This window comes from Suricata suricatta, chromosome 3 (genome assembly GCF_006229205.1).
Source record: "Suricata suricatta isolate VVHF042 chromosome 3, meerkat_22Aug2017_6uvM2_HiC, whole genome shotgun sequence".
NCBI lineage: Eukaryota > Metazoa > Chordata > Mammalia > Carnivora > Herpestidae > Suricata > Suricata suricatta.
This window is the reverse complement of record NC_043702.1, coordinates 98503667-98523226: the sequence shown is the minus strand read 5'-3', so window position 1 is coordinate 98523226 and position 19560 is coordinate 98503667. Positions and strand designations below refer to the sequence as shown.

General features: G+C 45.0%; 1 protein-coding gene across 1 annotated transcript in view; it reads right to left on the bottom strand.

The window, feature by feature from the left end:
- Positions 1-19560, bottom strand: part of CFAP221 (cilia and flagella associated protein 221) — a 100714-nt gene that overhangs the window by 3733 nt on the left and 77421 nt on the right. Inside the window, exons 20-23 of the mRNA XM_029933328.1 lie at positions 11043-11201; positions 9430-9521; positions 4232-4324; positions 1332-1427 (exon numbers count right to left, since the gene is read on the bottom strand). Coding sequence (XP_029789188.1) covers positions 1332-1427; positions 4232-4324; positions 9430-9521; positions 11043-11201 — 440 coding nt within the window. The remainder of the gene's footprint in view (positions 1-1331; positions 1428-4231; positions 4325-9429; positions 9522-11042; positions 11202-19560) is intronic.

The window sequence follows — 19560 nt, the reverse complement described above, 5'->3', positions numbered from 1 at the left end:
TTATGAAAACATAAATATATAACCAATATTATATTACTATATATTAACATACATTGAATAATATAGATATTAATATAGCTATTAGATAAGTAAATATTTGGAAGACCATATAACAGAATGTACAAGTTACTGCCTCTAGGGGGTATTATTGTTTTTATTTTTTGTATTTTCTGATTTTTTTTATAATAAAAAAGGCATTTTTAAATTATTTTATTTTATTTTTATTTTCTAATGTTTATTTATTTATTGAGAGAGAGAGAGAGAGGGAGAAACCACATTTGAGAGAGCAGGGGAGAGGCAGAGAAAGAGGAAGAGAAAATCCCAAGCATGCGACTCAAACTCACGAACTGTGAGATCATGATTGGAGCTGAAATCAAAAGTCAGACATCTGACTGGCTGAGCCATCCATGAGCATTTTTTAAGAGGGAAAAGACTTTTTTTAGAAGAGGTCTTTTTTTTTTTAAATGCATTTCTTTAAAAAGAAAAAGACTTTAAACAATTTTTTATGTTTATTTTTGAGAGAGGTAGAGAGAGAATGAGCAAGCATGGGGGAGGGGCAGAGAGAGAGAGGGAGACACAGAATCTGAAGCAGGCTCCAGGCTCTGAGCAGTCAGCACAGAGCCCGATGCAGGGCTTGAACTCACAAACTGACCTAAACTGAAATCAAGAGTTAGATGCTTAACCGACTAAGCCACCCAGGTGCCCCAAAGGAAAAAGACATTTTAAAAGCATACTTGAAATTTCAAACTTATAAATTGTATGAGCTAAATCAGGCTACTTCCATTACAAAAATGTTCATTGAAACGAATTTTTTGAGGGATGATGATGTTTCCTTAGCTCGTTGGCCCTTGACGGGAAGGCGAAGGGCAGCATTAACGTTTGCTGAGGGGATGGAGGACGTGGCAAGACGTCCTCACGTTGGTGTCTCATTTAATCCTCACGCTGTCTGTGAGGGAGATTAGTTTCCGCACAGTATAAATACCACGGTAAGCAACATGAGTACATGGTGGGGCTGAGGCTCGGGCCGGGTCCCCTCCAGCTCCAGAGCCTGGGCTCCTTACACTGAATGAATCTCAGTCAGTTATCGATAAGAAACAAACACACCTGTGAAATCAGTTGATAAGCAAATGGAAACACTGGGTTCAGTTTTTAAGTGTTCACTTACCAACCACATTTAAGGGCACGTAATAACAGTGCATAAAATAAGATACATGCAAATCTCTTCTTTAAGCCTGAGCTGTTTAGTTCAGACAGCGGGACACTTCTGCACTTCATGGAGGACACAGTCTGTCAGAAGGCTGCCCCTTCCCAAGCATAAAGAATTTACTTACTTCTCCTTTTTGGTGTCCTTGTGGTCCACGAGCGGGAATTCGGCCTCGATCATTTCTGGAGTCAGCATGACGTCTATATTCTGTTCACAGAGCTCACTGAAAAGGAAGAAGATGCTTAGCTGCAATGGATTTTCCTTCCCAAAATGAAAGAGAAATATTGTGATCATTTAAGAGTTACACAATTCTTGTGGCTTTCGAGGTTTGTTCTACCCACTTCTGTTGTGTGTATATTAGAAGCGTGAGCCTGGGGCTGCTGAGTTGAGCGTCCGACTCTTGATTTTGGCTCCGGTCATGATCTCGAAACTGAGCCGTGAAGCTTGCCTGGGATTCTCTCTCTCTCTCTCTCTCTCTCTCTCTCTCTCTGCCTCTCCCCTGCTTGTGCGTCTCTCTCTCTCTCTCAAAATAAATAACATTTTTATAAAAGAGAAGCATAAGGCTGATAAATTGCTTTCCACCAAAAAACAATGGTCGTCATCATTATTTATAACCAGAAAATAAAAGGCAATTTTTAAAGTGGGGTTACAGACTTCTCATTCTTTTCAAGTGCACATTTGAAAATGTGTACCACTCTTGGCCATATCTCAGAGCAAAAGGAAACCCTGAATGATTTCAATCTTCTGAAATTATTCACAGTATGTTCTCTGGCCACAATGGAATTCAAATAGAAACCAACAGTGAAGAAGAGAATGAAAAAATCCAAAACCACTTTAAAAATGAAATGATATAGGGATGCCTGGGTGATTCGGTTAGTTGGGCGTCTGATCTCAGCTCAAGTCATGATCTCACAGTTGCTGAGATCGAGCCCCACATCGGGCTCTATGCTGACAGCTCGGAGCATGGAGCCTGTCCTTGGATTCTGTGTCTCCCTCTCTCTCTGCCCCTCCCCTGCTCATGCTCTGCTTCTCTCTCTCTCTCAAAACGAAATAAACATTAAACATCAAAAAAATAATGTATTTCTAAATAAGCTATTAGTAAAGGAAGACATTAAAGGGATCAAGGTAATATTTATCTTGTGGTCTGCTCTCTGGGGGGCCAGGGGTCAGCAAACTTCTCTCTAAAGGGATTTGCAGGTCATATGGCCTCTTTTACAAGTACTCTGCTTTTCCGTGTGAAAGGAACCATAAGAAATACATAAAAGAGTAAATGTGGTAATGGTACAGCTTACAAAAAGGTGGTGGCCAGTGTCGGCCGTGGGCCCTGTTTGCTGAGACCTGGCCTAGGGCTTTGTTGGCCAGTGGTTAAAGCTGGGTCACTCCACGAACGGGTTCGAGCCAGTCCAGAGCAGGGAGAGCGAACGTGCAGCAGAAACACTCACTCCTCCGAGGATCCTGATCAGAAGCGGACTATCTCACATCTCCTCACATTCCGGGGCCTCGTCAAATGGAAAACTTCCTTACGAGGGGGGCTGGGAAATGGAGCCTCTAGTTTCAATAACTCCATTGCTTTAGGAGAAGAGAGTGGATTTTGTGGTAGTGGCTCGGTGAAGAGAAAAGCTTCCAAGGTCAACAGAAAGGCCTCCAAGTTTTGGAATTAGAAGTGCAAACACCATTCAGCAGTGACAGACAGAAGCGGCAGAACAAGTTTCTGTGATGGAAAGGAAGTCGGAAAGCCACCAAAGCTGCTGCCATCCCGTATGATTGAAAACACGATTCCTAAGCAGCCGCAGTCCGGGGCTCTGCAAACACTCTTCTCTTGCGAGTCGTTTTCCGTCTCTGAGATGGGGATGACAGTAAGACCTCATCGTGGGGAGCAAATGAGACTGCGTGCCAAGTGCTATGCCGGATGCACAAGTAAGTGCTTTCGACGTTTGTCACAATCACCATCCCTGTCATCGGCATCTGCGTGAGCTCCTGTAGTTTTGATGACTCACATGAAATAGGTATGCTTATTCTCATTTCACAGAGGTGAATACTGGGCCACGATCGTCCCCACATCAGTGCTGAGTGGAGCATCGGCCAAGTTCTGGCCTCCTGGGCACCTCCTCAGGGCCTCTGAACCTTGGGCAGATGTGTCCCATCCCGCCCAGGCTGCAGCATCCTCACCAATGCCCACAGCCAGCGGTTCGCATAGAAGAGACTTCAACCTTCCCATCCAGACCTGGATTCAGAGTTTCAAGTGCTCAGGTCATTGCCAACTGCATGTGGGCAGGTCTGAGAACTGGGTATACACCTCAGATATTTAGGATTTCTTTAATGGATTATGTACATGTAAGAATGTTGAAATGGGCACAGTGACAGAAGATTCAAGGGTGTATTTCTACTGGCTGTTGGATGCTCACCAGTAAAATCAAACTTAAGCACCTTGGTTTGAGGCCTTTGGTTTTATTTTTTTTAGTTAAAAAAATATTTTTTTAGTTTTAGAGAGAGAGTGTGGCGGGGGGGGGGGTGGTGAGGGGTAGAGAGAAAGACAGAGAGAATCTTAAACTGGCTTCATGCTCAGCCTGACGCAGGGCTTGGCTTGATCCCACAACCCTGGGATCATGACCTGGGCAGAATTCAAGGGTTGGATGCTTAACCAACTGAGCCACCCAGCACCCCCCCTTTTTTTTTTTAATTTAAGAGAAGCCTATAGTTTTTTATGCCTCTCCAAATCCTACCTTTTTTCAAGTACTAACCCAAGTCCACATGACCTTGACCACTGAAGCCTTCCAAGGCCACTTAGCATCCCCTCTGCTCTCCGGCTCCTGTGAGCTCCTGGGGCACTTAAGGACCAGCAAACGTGAGGCTGCAGAGACCGTCTGTCCCGGGCCGTGGATTCAGCATGTCATCCCCTCGGAAGGGTGGGTGGGTGTTAGCCTGAATTCTTCTAGGTTGGTGCTGTGCGCTCGTCTGAAATCTCTCACAGCGGCTAGCGTATTTTCGTAACACAGACCATGTTAGAAACCAAAGGTAGAAAAGTACCGTTCTGCTGTTTCCAGTCTGTCTTCTTCTCGTAGGGCCTCAAGAGTGGTGGGGGCATTTATAGGAAGCATCACGGAGTTGAAGGGGTCCCAGCTGTGGAGGAATCACAAGGGCAGCCCACGATAAATGCTCACATTCACAGTCTTGGGATCTGACATAACTTTCTAAAGCATTTTTACTTTACTGCAGGGGAAGACTTGACCACTATATCCCTCACGTCTGAACACCCCACATGATTCCCTACAGGCAAAGGCAGGGGGCGCAACAGGTACCGTCAAATCTGCGGGAATGTGGCCAATCAGACATTTCCCAGGGTTTAGAAACAGAACGTTCAAGCTGGTAGTGTCTAAAATAATGTCGTTTCCTGGGGGGCATGGGGTGAAGTTTAGATAGTTCACTTTTTATTCTTCATATTTTACAGTCTCCCGGTGTTCTATTCAATTTCAAACCTTCCTCTTGGTATTACATTTAGAGCTTTATATAAAAATTCCTGGGTATCAGGCACATTAACATAATTAAAAGAGGGAGAAAAAGTACTGTTATTTTAGAAGTTGGAGGCAGAGTTCTGTTTCAAGATGGTAGAGCAGGCATTTGCCTTTTCCTTCCCCCTTTGGTCTCAACTACTTACAAACCTTTCAAAGTTGAACACACAACAAGGAGAAGGAGTAAAAAACATACGTGGATAAACATTTTCAACAGTTTTCTGGAATATGTTTCTGGGAGCTGGGAAGAGTGCTGTCGCTTGCAAAAGCACACAGTGACAGAGCGCAAGGACACCGGCCGCCTCACGGACCCCAGAAAGTTTGCGAACTGAGGGGGGAGGCAGGAGGCAGACACGGAACACCGGCGGGGGGGTAACTGAAGCCCCCTTGGCGTGTGCACCTATGTCTTTGAAATAAGCTTTTTTTTCTCTTTGGATTTTTCCGGTGCAAAAATGCACCTGCTTGCCAAGTGTAGAGAATGAATAAAACTACGGCATGTAGCTTTGCAGCTGCACCAAAGAGTGAGGACGAGATCTATAAACTAGATGCAGCAATTTTCAGGAGATATTAAAAGCAAAAAACAAAACAAAACAAAAAAGCAAAGTGCAATAAAGTATATCTAATGTGGCACTTTTTGTATAAGGCAGAAGGGGAAATGAGGAAAATGCATATATTCTGCTTAGCAGTAGCAAAACCGGAAGAATAAGTCAGAAGATGGAGCTGGTTACTGGCAAGGGTGGGAGGGAGGTGCACACTTCTCTGAGGATGCCTTTTTGCAGAGTTTTGAATTTGGAAAGCATGTTTTATTTTACATATTAAACAATAATGAGAATAAATCAGTAACAGAGGGAAGGGGAAAACCCCAAAGGCAAAGCAAACTGAAGCAAATAATATTTCACATGAATTCCACAATCACAGTGGAGGGGAAAAAAGGATGGAAGGAAGGAAGAAAGGAAGAAAGAAGAGAGAAGGAAAAAGAAAGAAAATAAAGAAGGCAAGGAAGGAAAGAGAAAAAAAGGAAAGGAAAAAACTAATCCAAGAAACTTATAAATACGGTAGTTGACGGTCTGGTCACAGCTTTGGTGGGATGTGGTACAGGGCAAACTTCAAATAAACCTGAACTCTATTTATCATCCTTGTTTATTGAAATGGTTATCGGTGAAGGAATTCTGAAACGATTTTGGATGTACTCAGGAACTGGGTAACGAGTAGACGTGTTGAGAGCCAGGTTCCTCACAGTGGAAGAAGGGACATACAGATACAGAATGGGGACCGCAGGCAATCACTTTATGGATAGGACTGGAGTTACAAGCATTGCTGCGAATCCACAATTTCTAAAATATGTGTGCGTGTGCTTCTATGCACACGTATACGTGTGCGCATGTGTGTGTGTGTGTGGGTGTCTGTCTGTCTGTCTGTGTAAATTTCCCCATATGCACTCCCTGGCATGTCTGCTGAGGAGGCCAGGAAACAAACCCTCCTGGTAGCAGTGTGTACCCCTAGCACCCAGGTTTTGGTTTTAACACCATTTCTTACTAAAGGGAACCTGGGTGCCACCCAGGGATCAGTCGTATTTACTGCCTTCATGACGGAGGTCCTAACCGAGAAGCCCACTCACTGCCAGTGTGTCACAGGGGCTTCCGGACAAGAGGCACTGAGAGGTGGAAAGCTCGGATGCCTCTGTCCAGAGAGAGGGCTGGGAACATAGCCCGTCAAGGATTTTCATGAGACCAAACTTGCCTGATTTTTAAATTCTGAGACTGTGTTTCTTTTACTTTTTTGTGTGTATTAATATGTTCTTCTGAAACTGAAATGGTAGAGACAGTAGATGATGGTTGGGTCCTTTGTTTTGCTTTGCTTTGCTTTGTTTTAATGCCTTTCTTGGCAAAGCAAAGCTTGGGTAGCTCTAAAAATGGTTCTCAGAATTCTTCTGGACATTTCACTCATCTACAAAATCCAAAAGTTGGGGGGGGGGCTGGGTGGCTCAGTCGGTTAAGCGACCAACTTCGGCTCAGGTCATGATCTCGTGATTCTTGGGTTCAAGCCCCACATCGGGCTCTGTGCTGACAGCTCTGAACCTGGAGCCTGCTTCAGATTCTGTGTCTCCCTCTCTCTCTACCCCACTCATGCTTTCTCTCTCTTTCTCAAACATAAATAAACATTAAAAAATTTTTCAAAAAATCTGAAAGTTGGGGTGCTACTGGATTAGGTAATTTCTTCTGCTGCTGCTGACTCTCACAATGTCTATGAAGGTCCTAGAGACACAACAAATTCACACTGAATTTATTAAAGAGCAGAGAAGCCAAGTGAGCTGTTTTGAGTATTATGAATACAAAAATAACTTGAATAAACAAACAGTAAATAACTATATGGCATGGTCTTAACAACAAACAGATAATTCTCAGGGGCAAAAGGAACATCCCATAAGTAATAGGTAATTTATTGAAGCAAAATGAATGCAAAGTTGAAGTATCATTAATGGATTTGTAAGAACTTAAAAAAAGAACATCATTATTAATTTGTAACTGCCTTTAAAAATAAAAAACACGGTCTGGAATCTGACATCATGGAAATCCATGATAAGGAAATGTAAAATCGTCTTTTGATTTTATAATCTGTTATGCAATTATGGTTTATTTTGAAAGAAACTGGCCCCACAGAGCACTCAGGCACAGAGGTTGAAATGAGCAACTCAGAGTTGGAGAGTTTTCTTTAATTCATGTAGAATTCATGTTTAATTCATGGTGAATTCAAGCCCAGGGTAAATGCATTCTGGCCGCTTTTTGGAAGAACAGCCTCGGGAAAAATTTCCAAGGACATTGGTTTGGGGAGGAAAATAGGACTTTCCCCCCTTAAGTCTTGACATTTGTGCATGCCAAGTGGTGGACACTTCTCACCATTTATCCACTGGTCATTTTGCTTATTCAGTCTCCTGGTGGTACGTACACCACAGCCAGCTATGCCTGATTTGATTACCTGGGTGGAGAAAGCATCCTCATCCTACACCCAAGGGAGGCTGAGTGTCAAGGTGGTGGCAGACCATCGCCATCTAGTGGCAGCAGAGTCATTGCAAGATTTAGTGGCTGGGGGAGGAGGCTAGAAGGGCAAGGAAGAGTTCAAGGATGGTGCTAGACGCTTCACATCATCATTTTACTTTGACCCGCACAAGAGTCTGGGCAGGACGCCACTGCTCTGTTTCACAAGTGAGGGAATTACTGCTCAAAGGGCTTCAGTAATAAGTAACTCGCCCAAGGACACAGGGTAGGTGACCCGCTAACAGGTTACAAAGGCAGGTCTCCAAGGGCTCCTCCAAGCTGTTCATTCTTTCTACCATGCCATTACTTCTCCGCATTCTGGAGATTTCAGATTTTAAAAATACACTACGGTGAAGAAGAAAGATGCGGAGTTTATGGTGATGAAGTATGGATCAACCCATAGAAAAGGAACTCCTATTTTTGAGCCTCGACCAGGTCACAAATCCTAAACTGGGTGGTTTGTTTTTGTTTTGTTTTGTTTGTTTGTTTGTTTCCTATTCATCTCCAGACAGAGGAGAGTAGCTGAGAAGTGCTAACGAAATAACTCAAAAGAAAGAGTCTGTGGAAATGCTCGGGGAAGTGTGGCCGAATGTTGCTAATTTGGGACCAGCTTTTCCTCCAGCAATGACGGAAGAAGTAAAATTCAGTGGTCTGGAGTCACACGCTGACTTTCACCGAGCCCCTCCCACACCGGAGGAGGGCAGGTGGCCGGGTAATACATACAGGGTCACCGCACATCTGGTGAGCTCTCTCACGCCAACACAAATAAGAATGTCCAGGCGAGCTGGGTTTTTACCACCATCCAATCCCTTTGTTTTAATGCACAAGAGGACTGGGAGCTGTGGCTGGGTGGCCCTCTGTGGGGCAGGGTCTGGAGTTCCTGCATCTGGGAAGATGAGGAAATGCGGGTGGGAGTCAGGGGGCAGTGCTCACCTGCGATCCTGAATAGTGGCAGAGGTCATGTTTCCCTGGGGTGGCCTCACTTTGGATCAAAGGACTTGAACGGAAGGTGACTGCTGATGACCATCCTGGTGGAGATCAGCACATTTGCTCACCAATAGCCTATTTAACTATGCTCATAAGGATAATAGACTAAAGAAGCAAATTCAGAGGCTCAGGGGTGCGTTACCGACCTGCCAGAGTCCTAGAGAAGAGGCACCAGACTCCTCGTCTGAGATCTTAGGGTTCTGGAGAGATGCTAAGTAAGCAAACGAGCAAAAATGTGGCTACTCTAGAGGTCTTTCTTTGCTCCAACAGTATTCTCATCTACCCATCCTGTTTCTGCAGCTGGGGGACCTCGCAGGGAATGCCAAGCTGTGGCAGAGAGAGTAGTGTGTGCCCTGGAATTGGATAGGGAGGGTGTTGAAGGCTCATCTTGACAATTCAAAAACATTAAAAACTGGCCATGAATATTTCAGCTGAATTATGGGGATTGGTCGTCCACGTTTATTGAAATATGGCCAATCAACCACTTGTGACATTCGTCTTTTTAAACAAGTAGATCTCAGTTATGTCATTCAAACTACACGAATCAGCCATACATCATCATATTTCTCTAACTAGCACGTAAAGGTAAAGTAGGATTTGATAACACTACGGGAGTTTTTACTTTGAGGAGCTTCACCTCTGTAATCCGTGCAGCAAACACACCCACGGGAGACAAAGAGAAGCTGTGGCTTACCGCTGCGTAGTCTCTGTCTTTGAGGTGTCAGGCAGGAACGGGATGGCCAGAGGCTGGAACTTCTGCCACTGCATTATTCCAGGAATAATGTCCTGTAGGGACAGCCAGCACAGGGTCCGACGTGGAAGGGAACTGTGTGGTGGAGTAGAAACTAGGAAGGACTTGTTTCATTCGACTGGCTTTTTTTGCAGTCTTGAAAGTTAAGCTCCAAAATTTATTGATTCATTTATTCTCAATGTTTATTTGTTTTTGAGAGAGAGCAAGCGCCCATGCGTGCGTGAGCAGGGGAGGGGCGGAGAGACAGGGAGACAGAGGCTCTGAAGTGGGCTCTGTGTTGACAGTAGGGAGCCTGATGTGGGGCTTGAGGCTTGGATTCACGAACCATGAGATCGTGACCTGAGCTGAAGTCGGACACTTCACCGACTGTGCCCCCAAATGTATAATTTCATTAAGTTCGACTGACATTTTCCGAGGCTAAAAGACAACTTCTCTAGCAAAGAGCACTAAACAATGCTGTAGGGAACTTCAGTAGGGACGGTGGAGAGCTTTTCTCCCCCTGATTCGTTAGGCACACAAGAAACCTGTCCTGACAATGAAGGACAGATGGGTGAATGTGCTGCTTAAGCAATATTCAAAGCGGTGGGGGCTTATCAAGGGGCATTCCGGGCAGGGCGAAGTGCCTGCAAATGGACAGAGATGCGGAGGAGGGTGCTGTCAGGGGACCACCAGTGTGATTGAGTGCAGGGCCAGACGGGGCCTGGTGGGAAGTGAGTCTGGACAGGCAGTCCAGTCCGGCCAGGAAGGGCCTGGGGGCCAAGTCAGTGAGCTTGGAGCCACGCCCTCGGGCAGCAGGGACCACTGAGGGTCATTACACTGGAAAACAACAAGACCCGATTTGTGTCAAGGGAAGGTTTCCAGGGAGGGCCGACTGCACGGTCAGGCTGTGGGGTGAAGTAGGAGACTCGTCTGTTATGTGGGGTAGAAGGGGATCCAGCGATGGGCAGATACAGGGAAGGAAGGAGAGGGAGGGATCAAGGAGCACATGGGTCACACACGTGAACACGGAGGACAGAAAGGCAGTGGGCGGCCCAGGAGGGGAGACGGCTTGAGGTGTGGCTGGCAGAAGCAGGACAGAGATGATGACTTCAGTTAGAAACTCCTTGACTTGGAAGGGGCTGAGGGCCATCTCTAAGAGATGTCTCTGGGCATTCAGGTCAGGTTGGTCACCTAAGGGGAGAGGAAGTTTCTCTGGAGCCTCTCCGATACTGTGCCTTGGTCACATTACCACCTTGTCCGTTCTGATGTTTTTATACTTGTCAAAGCCAAAGAAAGAGGAGGTCAGGTTGTGGGGTTACACCCAGCACGTGACCATTTTCTACATGGTTGAAATAGGAATAAAAATGAATAGAAAATGAATAGACAGCTTTCATGGGTAAAAGAGTTGAAAGAAGGGCCACATGCAGCCTGGGGCGGGGTATGGACAGGCCAAGAGCAGTAGTGGGGCTGTGGCTGCAACCCCCCTTCCTGACTCCTGCTATGACCTTCCAATCTTGCCCTCTGCCCTTCCCTGCAACCCAGGGCCAGCCCCGCCGGGGGCCTGCCGCCGGCATTACCGTGTGGTGGAGAAACTGCTTTTGGGTGAGAGGAATGCTGGACCTGCTGTGGGACTCCTTGTTGAACTTGTACTTGGGGTGCGGGCACAGATGGTAGTCTATCAAGGTTTCCGAGTAGGTCAGAGGGTGCATCACAGGAAACAATCCTGGGCTGGGATTCTGCAGGACGAAGACAGAGAAAGGAGGGGTGGGGAATCTCTTTTGTTTACCAGAGTCTGAGTCAGGCCCAGGCCAGGCGACAGCGCTGTCCATGGCCCCTGCTAGCACTAACACTCTGGGGCCTCGCCAGCTCTTCTGGGAAAGAGCAGCGGCGGAAGGGACGTGTCTTCAAACTGTGGCAGCCACAGTCCTTCATAAATGTCACTTCTCTAGTTTAAGAGCTCCAGCACTCGCCTGTGGGTTTACCAAGTTCTGGAGGAAACAAGTCCAACTGAAATCATAGCTTAGAAGGGCTTAAAGTTCTGTATTTATTTCTAAATTTGATGAATTAGGGGGATCTATTAGATAAGCGAACCGGCTTTAAAAAGCTAGTAAGCTTCTGGGTTTGAAAACAAAAATAGCCTAACGACCCCTTTAAAGACAAGACAAAGAAGAGGATGACATTTGATGGATCAGGAAATGTCAACCTTTAACATCATTCTGGTAATGGTTTTAATTCAGGAAGGCTCCATTTGCAAGCAGTATCTGGTTTTAAGGGAGATCCTGTTTTTTCCTAATTTTCCAACAGACCTAATGGAGGCCCAGAGAAATTATGTCACAATATGAAAATAGAGAGCCTTTTAATGTCCCTTCTGGGGCTTGGCCAACAAACCCCACTCTTGTCCCTCCCAGTTGTTTAATTTCAGATGTTTAAGAACCACTAAGTTCATGCTTGGGTTTTTTTGTATGCTCATCTGACTTTTTATTTTTTATCTGTATCTATATGTATATCTGCCTATGTATATATATATATTTAATGTTTATTTATTTTCGAAGGAGAGGGAGTGTGTGCACAAGCATGGGAGGGGCAGAGAGAGAGAGGGAGACACAGAATCCGAAGCAGGCTCCAGGCTCTGAGCTGTCAGCACAGAGCCCAATGCAGGGCTTTGAACCCACGAACTGCGAGATTATAACCTGAGCTGAAGTCGGACACTTAACTGACTGAGCCACCCAGGCGACCCCAGTTCGTATGATTTTTAAAGACATGTTTTAACAAGACAACAAAAGTCCACATGGCTTATAGAAACCCAGTCTCACTGCCAAGAAACAAATGTCTCCCACAGAGAAGAAAATGCAGCTAGCCAGGTGGGGGCAAGTGAGAGGGGAAGGGAGTGGGGGGTGCAGGGTGGGGGGAGGTGGGGAGCACTAGAGCACCCAGATGTCAGGGGTGGGAGAGCTGGCATGTCCTGGGGTGTACTAATCGAATGTGGCTCAGTCCCAAGCGCTGCCAAGAGTTTATGCCTTTGGTGCGGAGAGGCGGACGGGCAGCTAGCACCAGGGAGAAGGTGCAGAGCGGGCCCCAGCCCAAACTGGGGGGTACAAAGGAGGTGGAGGGCAGGGAGAGGGAGGATGCCCATGGATGGAATCTGCAACGACTACCGCCTTGTAGAAACAAGCAACCTCAGTGAGCACCTGCGGTTGAAGGGAAGGTTAGGGTTCATATCTACATATGTTTTTTCTGACAGCAGCAGGTTCTTTGCAGGTTCCTCAAAGCCCTGCATGGGGTGGGATAGAGACAGAAGAGAATGTAAATATTGGGTTCTACCCCTTGGAGTTCAATGGAAGACCTCCTACCCAGTCAGGGGCTGGAGTGTTGGCAGGGAACAACATGAAAGGTGGGGGCCCTGGTGGAACAGAGAGGAGGTCTGAGGGGAGGTCTGAGAACATAGAGGAAGGTGGGTGAGGAGGAAGGATAGTGGGGGGGGGGTGGACATAGGGGACATTTCATGTTCCATCCAGTGCATTTTGGAAGGAGAAGACAAGGACAGAAGACAGAGTGAGCCCTCCCCACCCCACCCAGTCCTTACTGGGCGAACCAGGTCCTCTGTATGATTAAACCACAGGAATGCCCAGAAGCAGAGCAAGGAGAACTTTGGCCACTGCCCCTCCACCCCCCACTCCCAACCAGGAAGTGGGGGTGACAGGCAGGCCTGGAGAAGGAACACAGCCCCACCTCACGGGTAAAGGGAGCAACTGGAGTGTAACAGGCTGATAACTGCGGACTCCCACCCCCAGGAGTCACTCCCTCCAGAGGCGACAAAAGGCCAATCAGGAAAGTGCCCGGGAAGGGACTCTAGCCGGAATTGGGGCAGGAGTGACGGAGACCTCAGTGGGGCTGGGTCTCAGTGAGACTAGGAGACAGTGTGAGGGGGGACGGGCTGGCTGCACCCTAGTCAGGTGGTGAGGAAGGCACGGTGCTCAACACTAGGGAGGGGACATTAGCTGTGTGGCCTTCAGGAGCCTCTCTTATGCTGCTTGACCGAGGGCGAGTGAGGTTGCTGTGTGGCCAACTCTCTTGGTGCGCCTTGGGCCAAGGGTAATGAATGAACTGTTTTTGGAAATGGCAACACCACTATCTTTAATCGTTGTCATACTTCAGATTCTCACAGGTGGTCATCATCAACGGAGTAAGTAGTCTGAGTGGTCATCATGTAATTAATTTTCCTCAGACTGATGCATGCATGTGTAGCAACTCATCTCTATCTGAGCTGGAAGGATGTGTGATGAAAAGCAATGGGGCTCCTGAAGGCCATTCCTGTCCCCGGGACCACATCCCAGAGGCTGTTTCTTTCTGTTATATCTGAGTTTTGTGTCTCTGATGGCCATCACTTTAAACATTATGCCTGTTCTTCTGATTCTCTATTACCAACCTCAGCCAGTAGCCACTGACTCATTCCTCTGCTAAGCAGATAAGGATTCTGCTCATGTACACAAATGCTCCTTCCAAGCTTTTCCCTTCCAATTTTGAAGATCACGTTGTTATTTTTAGTTCTGCTGTGAGTTATCTTTGTGACTTGAAATGATGCACTTATACCCCTATTTGTTGTTTCATGATCTTTTGCTGAGTATTTCAACTCCTCTCTCACATGAAATGAAAACATTACCATTCCTATGCTTTCTTGTACCCTCCTCCTCTCTTCCACAGTCTTGCTTTTATGTCATGGAGATTGTTAACAACAACCAAGACCTCCATACTTTGTTCATAAGTTGTTTTTGAGTGTTGGCAACTGGGGCACCTGGGTGGCTCAGTCAGTTGAGCGTCTGACTTTGGCTCGCATCATGATCTCACGGTATGTGGGTTCGGGCCCCGCGTCGGGCTCTGTGCTGACAACATGGGGCTCACTTAGGATTCTCTCCCTCCCCCTCTCTCTCTGCCCCTCCCCTGCTCACACTCTGTCTCTCTCCCAAAACTAAATAAACATAAAAAGAAAGAAAGTTGGCAACTAATAAACACCATTTTTGTCTTAACTGTGTAAATATGTTAAATGTTTATGTAAAATGTTTCTCTGCCAGGCCAAGTAGAGGCTCAGATCACAGCTTTATTTTTGTGAAGGTTCACTATGAGCTCACTGAGAGAAGAGTCCCCATAGCAAGGCTGATTAGATTCCATTTTTTCTTTCATTTGCCAGTAACTCTTAAAAATGACATCAAATTTTATTTCAGTTTCTTATTTGGAAGAAATATCAAATTTTAGTTGTCTTCCTTCCTAGGGTTTATAACGGCTGTTTCTTTTGCCTGGATATTGCACCTTTCTCAGATCCTTGATGTTTCTATCCTCACAGCTCAAGAGTGTGAAGCCCAGCCTTCCTTCTAGACCTCTTTCCCCGGGCCCTTTACCTTCCCTCCTGCAGGCTGAATGCACCAGTGTCATTCCAGGACTTTGCTACAATGCTCTGCAGCCAATATTTCTTTCCTTTGGTTTTTGTTTCTTTGCTTAGGGTCTCCAAATTCCTTCTTTTATAGCTATACTTGATGTGGAACTGACACACAATAAACTGCACTTATTAAAAATTTGATGTTTTGATATATGTTACATCTACAAAACCACCAGAAAAATAATGAATATCTCAGGGGGCCTGGGTGGCTCAGTCAGTTAAGCCGACTTTGGCTCAGGTCATGATATCGTGGTTCATGTAGAGCCCTGCATCAAGCTCTGAGCTGTCAGCACAGAGCCTGGAGCCTGCTTCAAATTCTGTGTTTCCCTCTCTCTTTGTCCCTCCCCCTCTCGTGCTCTGTCTCTCTCTGTATCAAAACTAAATAAAACATTAAAAAAAAAAACCACAAAAAAATGAACATCTCAATCACTGCCCAAAGTTTTCTCTTGCCCTTTTGTAAGCTCTCTGTCCTTCCTCCCTGATCCGCCATACTGATCCACCCAACTCATCCCCACGCAGTCAGTAATCTGCTTCCTGTCTCTATAGATTACTTCAGATATTCTAGACTTTTATACAAATTGAATCAAACAGTCTATACTCTTTTTTTTTGGGTCTGATTTCTTTTCTTCAACATAATTATTCTGAGAATCATCCATGTTATATGTATCAAGAGTTCATTTTTTCTAGGTTACTCAAAAAAAAAAAAAAACAAAACCATATGATCCAGCAACTCTACTTCTGGGTATTTACCCAGAGAAAATGAACACCTTAATTTGAAAAAATAGATGCACCCCCATGTCAACTGCATTTTTCACAATAGCCACCATACGGAAGCAGCCCGTGTCCATCAATAGATGAATGGCTAAAGAAGATGTGATACATGTATACAAAGGAATACTAATCACAAAAAGAATGAAGTATTGCCATCTGCAAGAATATGGATGGACCTAGAAGGTATTATGCTAAATGCACTAAGTCAGACAGAGAAAGACAAGTACAGAATGATTTCACTTACATGTGGAACCGAAAAAACAAACAAGAAACCAGACTCTAAATACAGGGAACAAACTGGTAGTTGCCAGAGGGGAGGTGGATGCGGGGACAGGAGAAATAGATAAGGGAATTCAGAGGCATACACTTCCTGTTATAATATAAATAGGGGCGCCTGGGTGGCTTGGGCAGTTAAGCTCTCCACTTCTGCTGGTCGTGAACTCACTGCTCATGAGTTTGAGCTGTGCATCAGGCTCTGTGCTGACAGCTTGGAGCCTGGAGTCTGTTTTGGAGTCTGTGTCCTCCTCTCTCTCTCTCTGCCCCTCTCTTGTTCATGCTCTGTCTTTCTGTCTCTCAAAAATAAATACACATTAAAAAATTTTTAAATAAATAAGTTATGGGGATGAAAAGTACAGCATTGGGAATACAGTCGATAATACTGTGGTGACGCTGTACAGTGACAGGTAGTGACTGTATTGATTGTGGTGGACATTGGGTAATATATAAACCTGAAACTAATGTAATATTGCATGTCAACTATACCTCAACTGTTTACAAAGTTCTGCTTTCAGCTCAGAGGAGGCAAAGGTACAACTGTCTTTCACTGTCCCAAATCCAGGTTCATCCAACACCAGCTGCCTCCACCATGCGGCCCAAGTGTGACCCCAATGAGATCAAAGTCATATGCCCGAGGTGCACCAGTGGGGAAGCTGGTGTCACATATGCCCTGGCCCTGAAGATCAGCCCCTTGGGTCCTTCTCCTAAGGCAAATGGTGATGGGAAGGGTCTAATAGTACAGTGAAAGTGACCATTCAGGACAGCCCCACGTTGATATGGTACCTTCTGCCTCCGCCCTGATTCTCAAAGTCCTCAATGAACCACCAAGAGACAGAAAGAAGCAGGAAAACAGTAAGCACGGTGGAAATATCACTTTTGATGAGATTGTCAACACTGCCCTGCAGTGTTTTTGAGAGAGCATAGAGGCAAGTAAACCGATCTTTAGCCAGACAACTCTCTGGAACCGTTAAAGAGATCCAGGGAACTGCCCAGTCTGTGGAGATGCAATGGTGATGGCCGCCACCCTCATGACATTGTAGATGACGTCAACAGTGCTGCAGTGGAATGCCCAGCCGGTTAACAACAACAAAGGAAAGTATCTCGGTAAAGGATCGTTTGGCAGCCACTACCACCATCACTACCAATAACAAAAAAGAGCTCATTGCTTTCTATTACTGAAGAAAATTCCATGGTATAGTAACACTACAGTTTATCCATTAACCTATTGGTGGTCACTCTTTTCCAGACTGGGGAACTTATAAAGCTGCTGTGAGTATTCTTACACAAGCCTCATGCTTCCATTTATCTTGGGTCAAAACCTAGGACCAGAATAGCTGGATCATTCGATAGGCATATGTTTACTACTAACATTTTACCTCTTTGTAAGAGACTGTCACACTGTTGTTCAAAGTAGTTGTACCATTGTACCTTCTCACCAGCAGACTTTTTAATTTTAGATATTTGAATAAGGTATCTCATTGTGGTTTTAATCTGCATTTTGCTAATAATGCATTATTTTGAGCACCATTTCATGTGCATATTTGCCACCTGTATCTCTCTGGCAGAGATATTTTCTCCATTTTAAAACTGGGTTGATGGGACACCTGGGTAACTCAATCAGTTAATCACCTGACTCTTGATTTCGGCTCAGGTCATGATCTCACAGTCCTGAAATTGAGCCCTGAATCGAACTCTGTGCTGGGTGTGGAGCCTGCTTAAGATTCTCTCTCTCTCTCTCTCTCTCTCTCTCTCTCTCTCTCTCTCTCTCTCTCTCCCCCCCCTCCCCCTCCTCCCTCTCCCTCTTCCTCTCTCTCTTACTCCCCAGCTCTACCCTTCTTGATGGCATGCTTGAGCTCTCTTAATCTCTTTCTCTCTCAAAAAACAATAAATAAATAAAATTGAGTTGTTTTCTTAGTATCGAGTTTTGAGGGTTCTTTCTATATTCTGGATACAAGTCTTTTTCCAAGTACTTTCTCCAAATCTGTGATTTTTCATTTTCTTAACAGTGTCTTTAGAAGTGTAGGAATTCTTACTTTGGACAAAGTCCAATTAATCCATTTTCCTTCCATTCACAGACTGTGGTTTTCATGTTCTAAGAAAACTTTTTTTTAAAAATTTTTATTTATTTTTGATACAGAGAGAGACAGAGCATGAGAGGGGGAGGAGGAGAGAGAGGAGGAGACACAGAACCGGAAGCAAGCTCCAGGCTCTAAGCTAGCTGTCAGCACAGAGCCCGACGTGGTGCTTGAACCCACGGACGTGAGACCTGACCTGAGCCGAAGTCAGAGGCTCAACCGACTGAGCCACCTAGGTGCCCCTAAGAAAACTTTTTCTAACCCAGGGACATGCAGATGTTGTTTTATGTGTTTTCTAGAACTTTTCTGGTTTTTGGTTTTACATTTAGGTCTATTTTTCACTAATTTTATAAATGGTGTGAGGTACAGATTGAAGTATTATTATTTTTATTTTTGGAAAATAGATATGTTCTAGCACTATTTCTTGAAAAGAGTATCTTTTCTCCAATGAATTGTTTTTGATCTTTGTCAAAAATTAAATGGCCATATATGTATGAATGCACTTATTTCTCAATAGCCTATTTGAGAAAGAGCATGCATTAGTGGGGGAGAGGAAGAAAGAAATGGAGACAGAATCACAAGCAGGCTCTGTGCTGTCAGCACAAAGCCCAATGCAGGGCTCGAATTCGCGAACCATGAGATCATGACCTGAGGAGAAATCAAGAGTTGGATGCTTAACCGACTGAACCACCCAGACATCTCCCCAGGTTGTTTTTTTTTTAATGTCTTTTCTTTTATTTATTTTTGAGAGACAGAGAGAGACAGCATGAGCAAGGGAGGGCCAGAGAGAGACACACACACAGAATCCAAAGCAGGCTCCAGGCTCGGAGCTAGCTGTCAGCACAGAGCCCGTCATAGGGCTCGAACCCATGAACCGTGAGATCATGACTTGAGCTGAAGTTGGACACTTAACTGACTGAGCCACTCAGGCGCCCCCCTCCAGGTTTTTGATACTCTATCAGGTTGAGAAAGTTCCCATCTGTCCCTCACTTCCTGAGAGTATGTATCAGGAATGACAGATTGCTTCTCTGTACTTATAGAGATGCTCATATTGTTTTCCTTTTTTTTTTTTAGTCTGTTAAAATGGTGAAGTACCCTGAGTTTTGAACATTAAGCTAATTTTGTGTTCCTCGCATAAGCCTGTTTGCTCATGATACATTGCTCTTTTTGTATGATGAGCTTGATTTGTTAAAAAATTGTTATTTGCTTGTTTACATATTCATTTACTTGCCTCTATGCTCATGAAGGACATTTGTTGATCTGTTTCTTGTAATGTCTCTGTCTGGCTTTGGCATCAGAGTAACACTGACTTCTAGAATGAGTAGAGAAGTAATCTCCTCTTCCCTTTTCTGGAAGAGTTTTTGTGGATTTGGTATTAGTTCTTCCTTAAATGGATTGCTGACTTCTCTAGTGAAGCCCTTTGTACCTAGAGTTTTCTATTTTTAAAATAAATGTAGAGCTAGCAGATTTAATAGTTTTTACTTCTTGAATAAGATTTAATAGTTTGTACCTTTTAAGAAATTTGTCCATTTAACTTGTTGA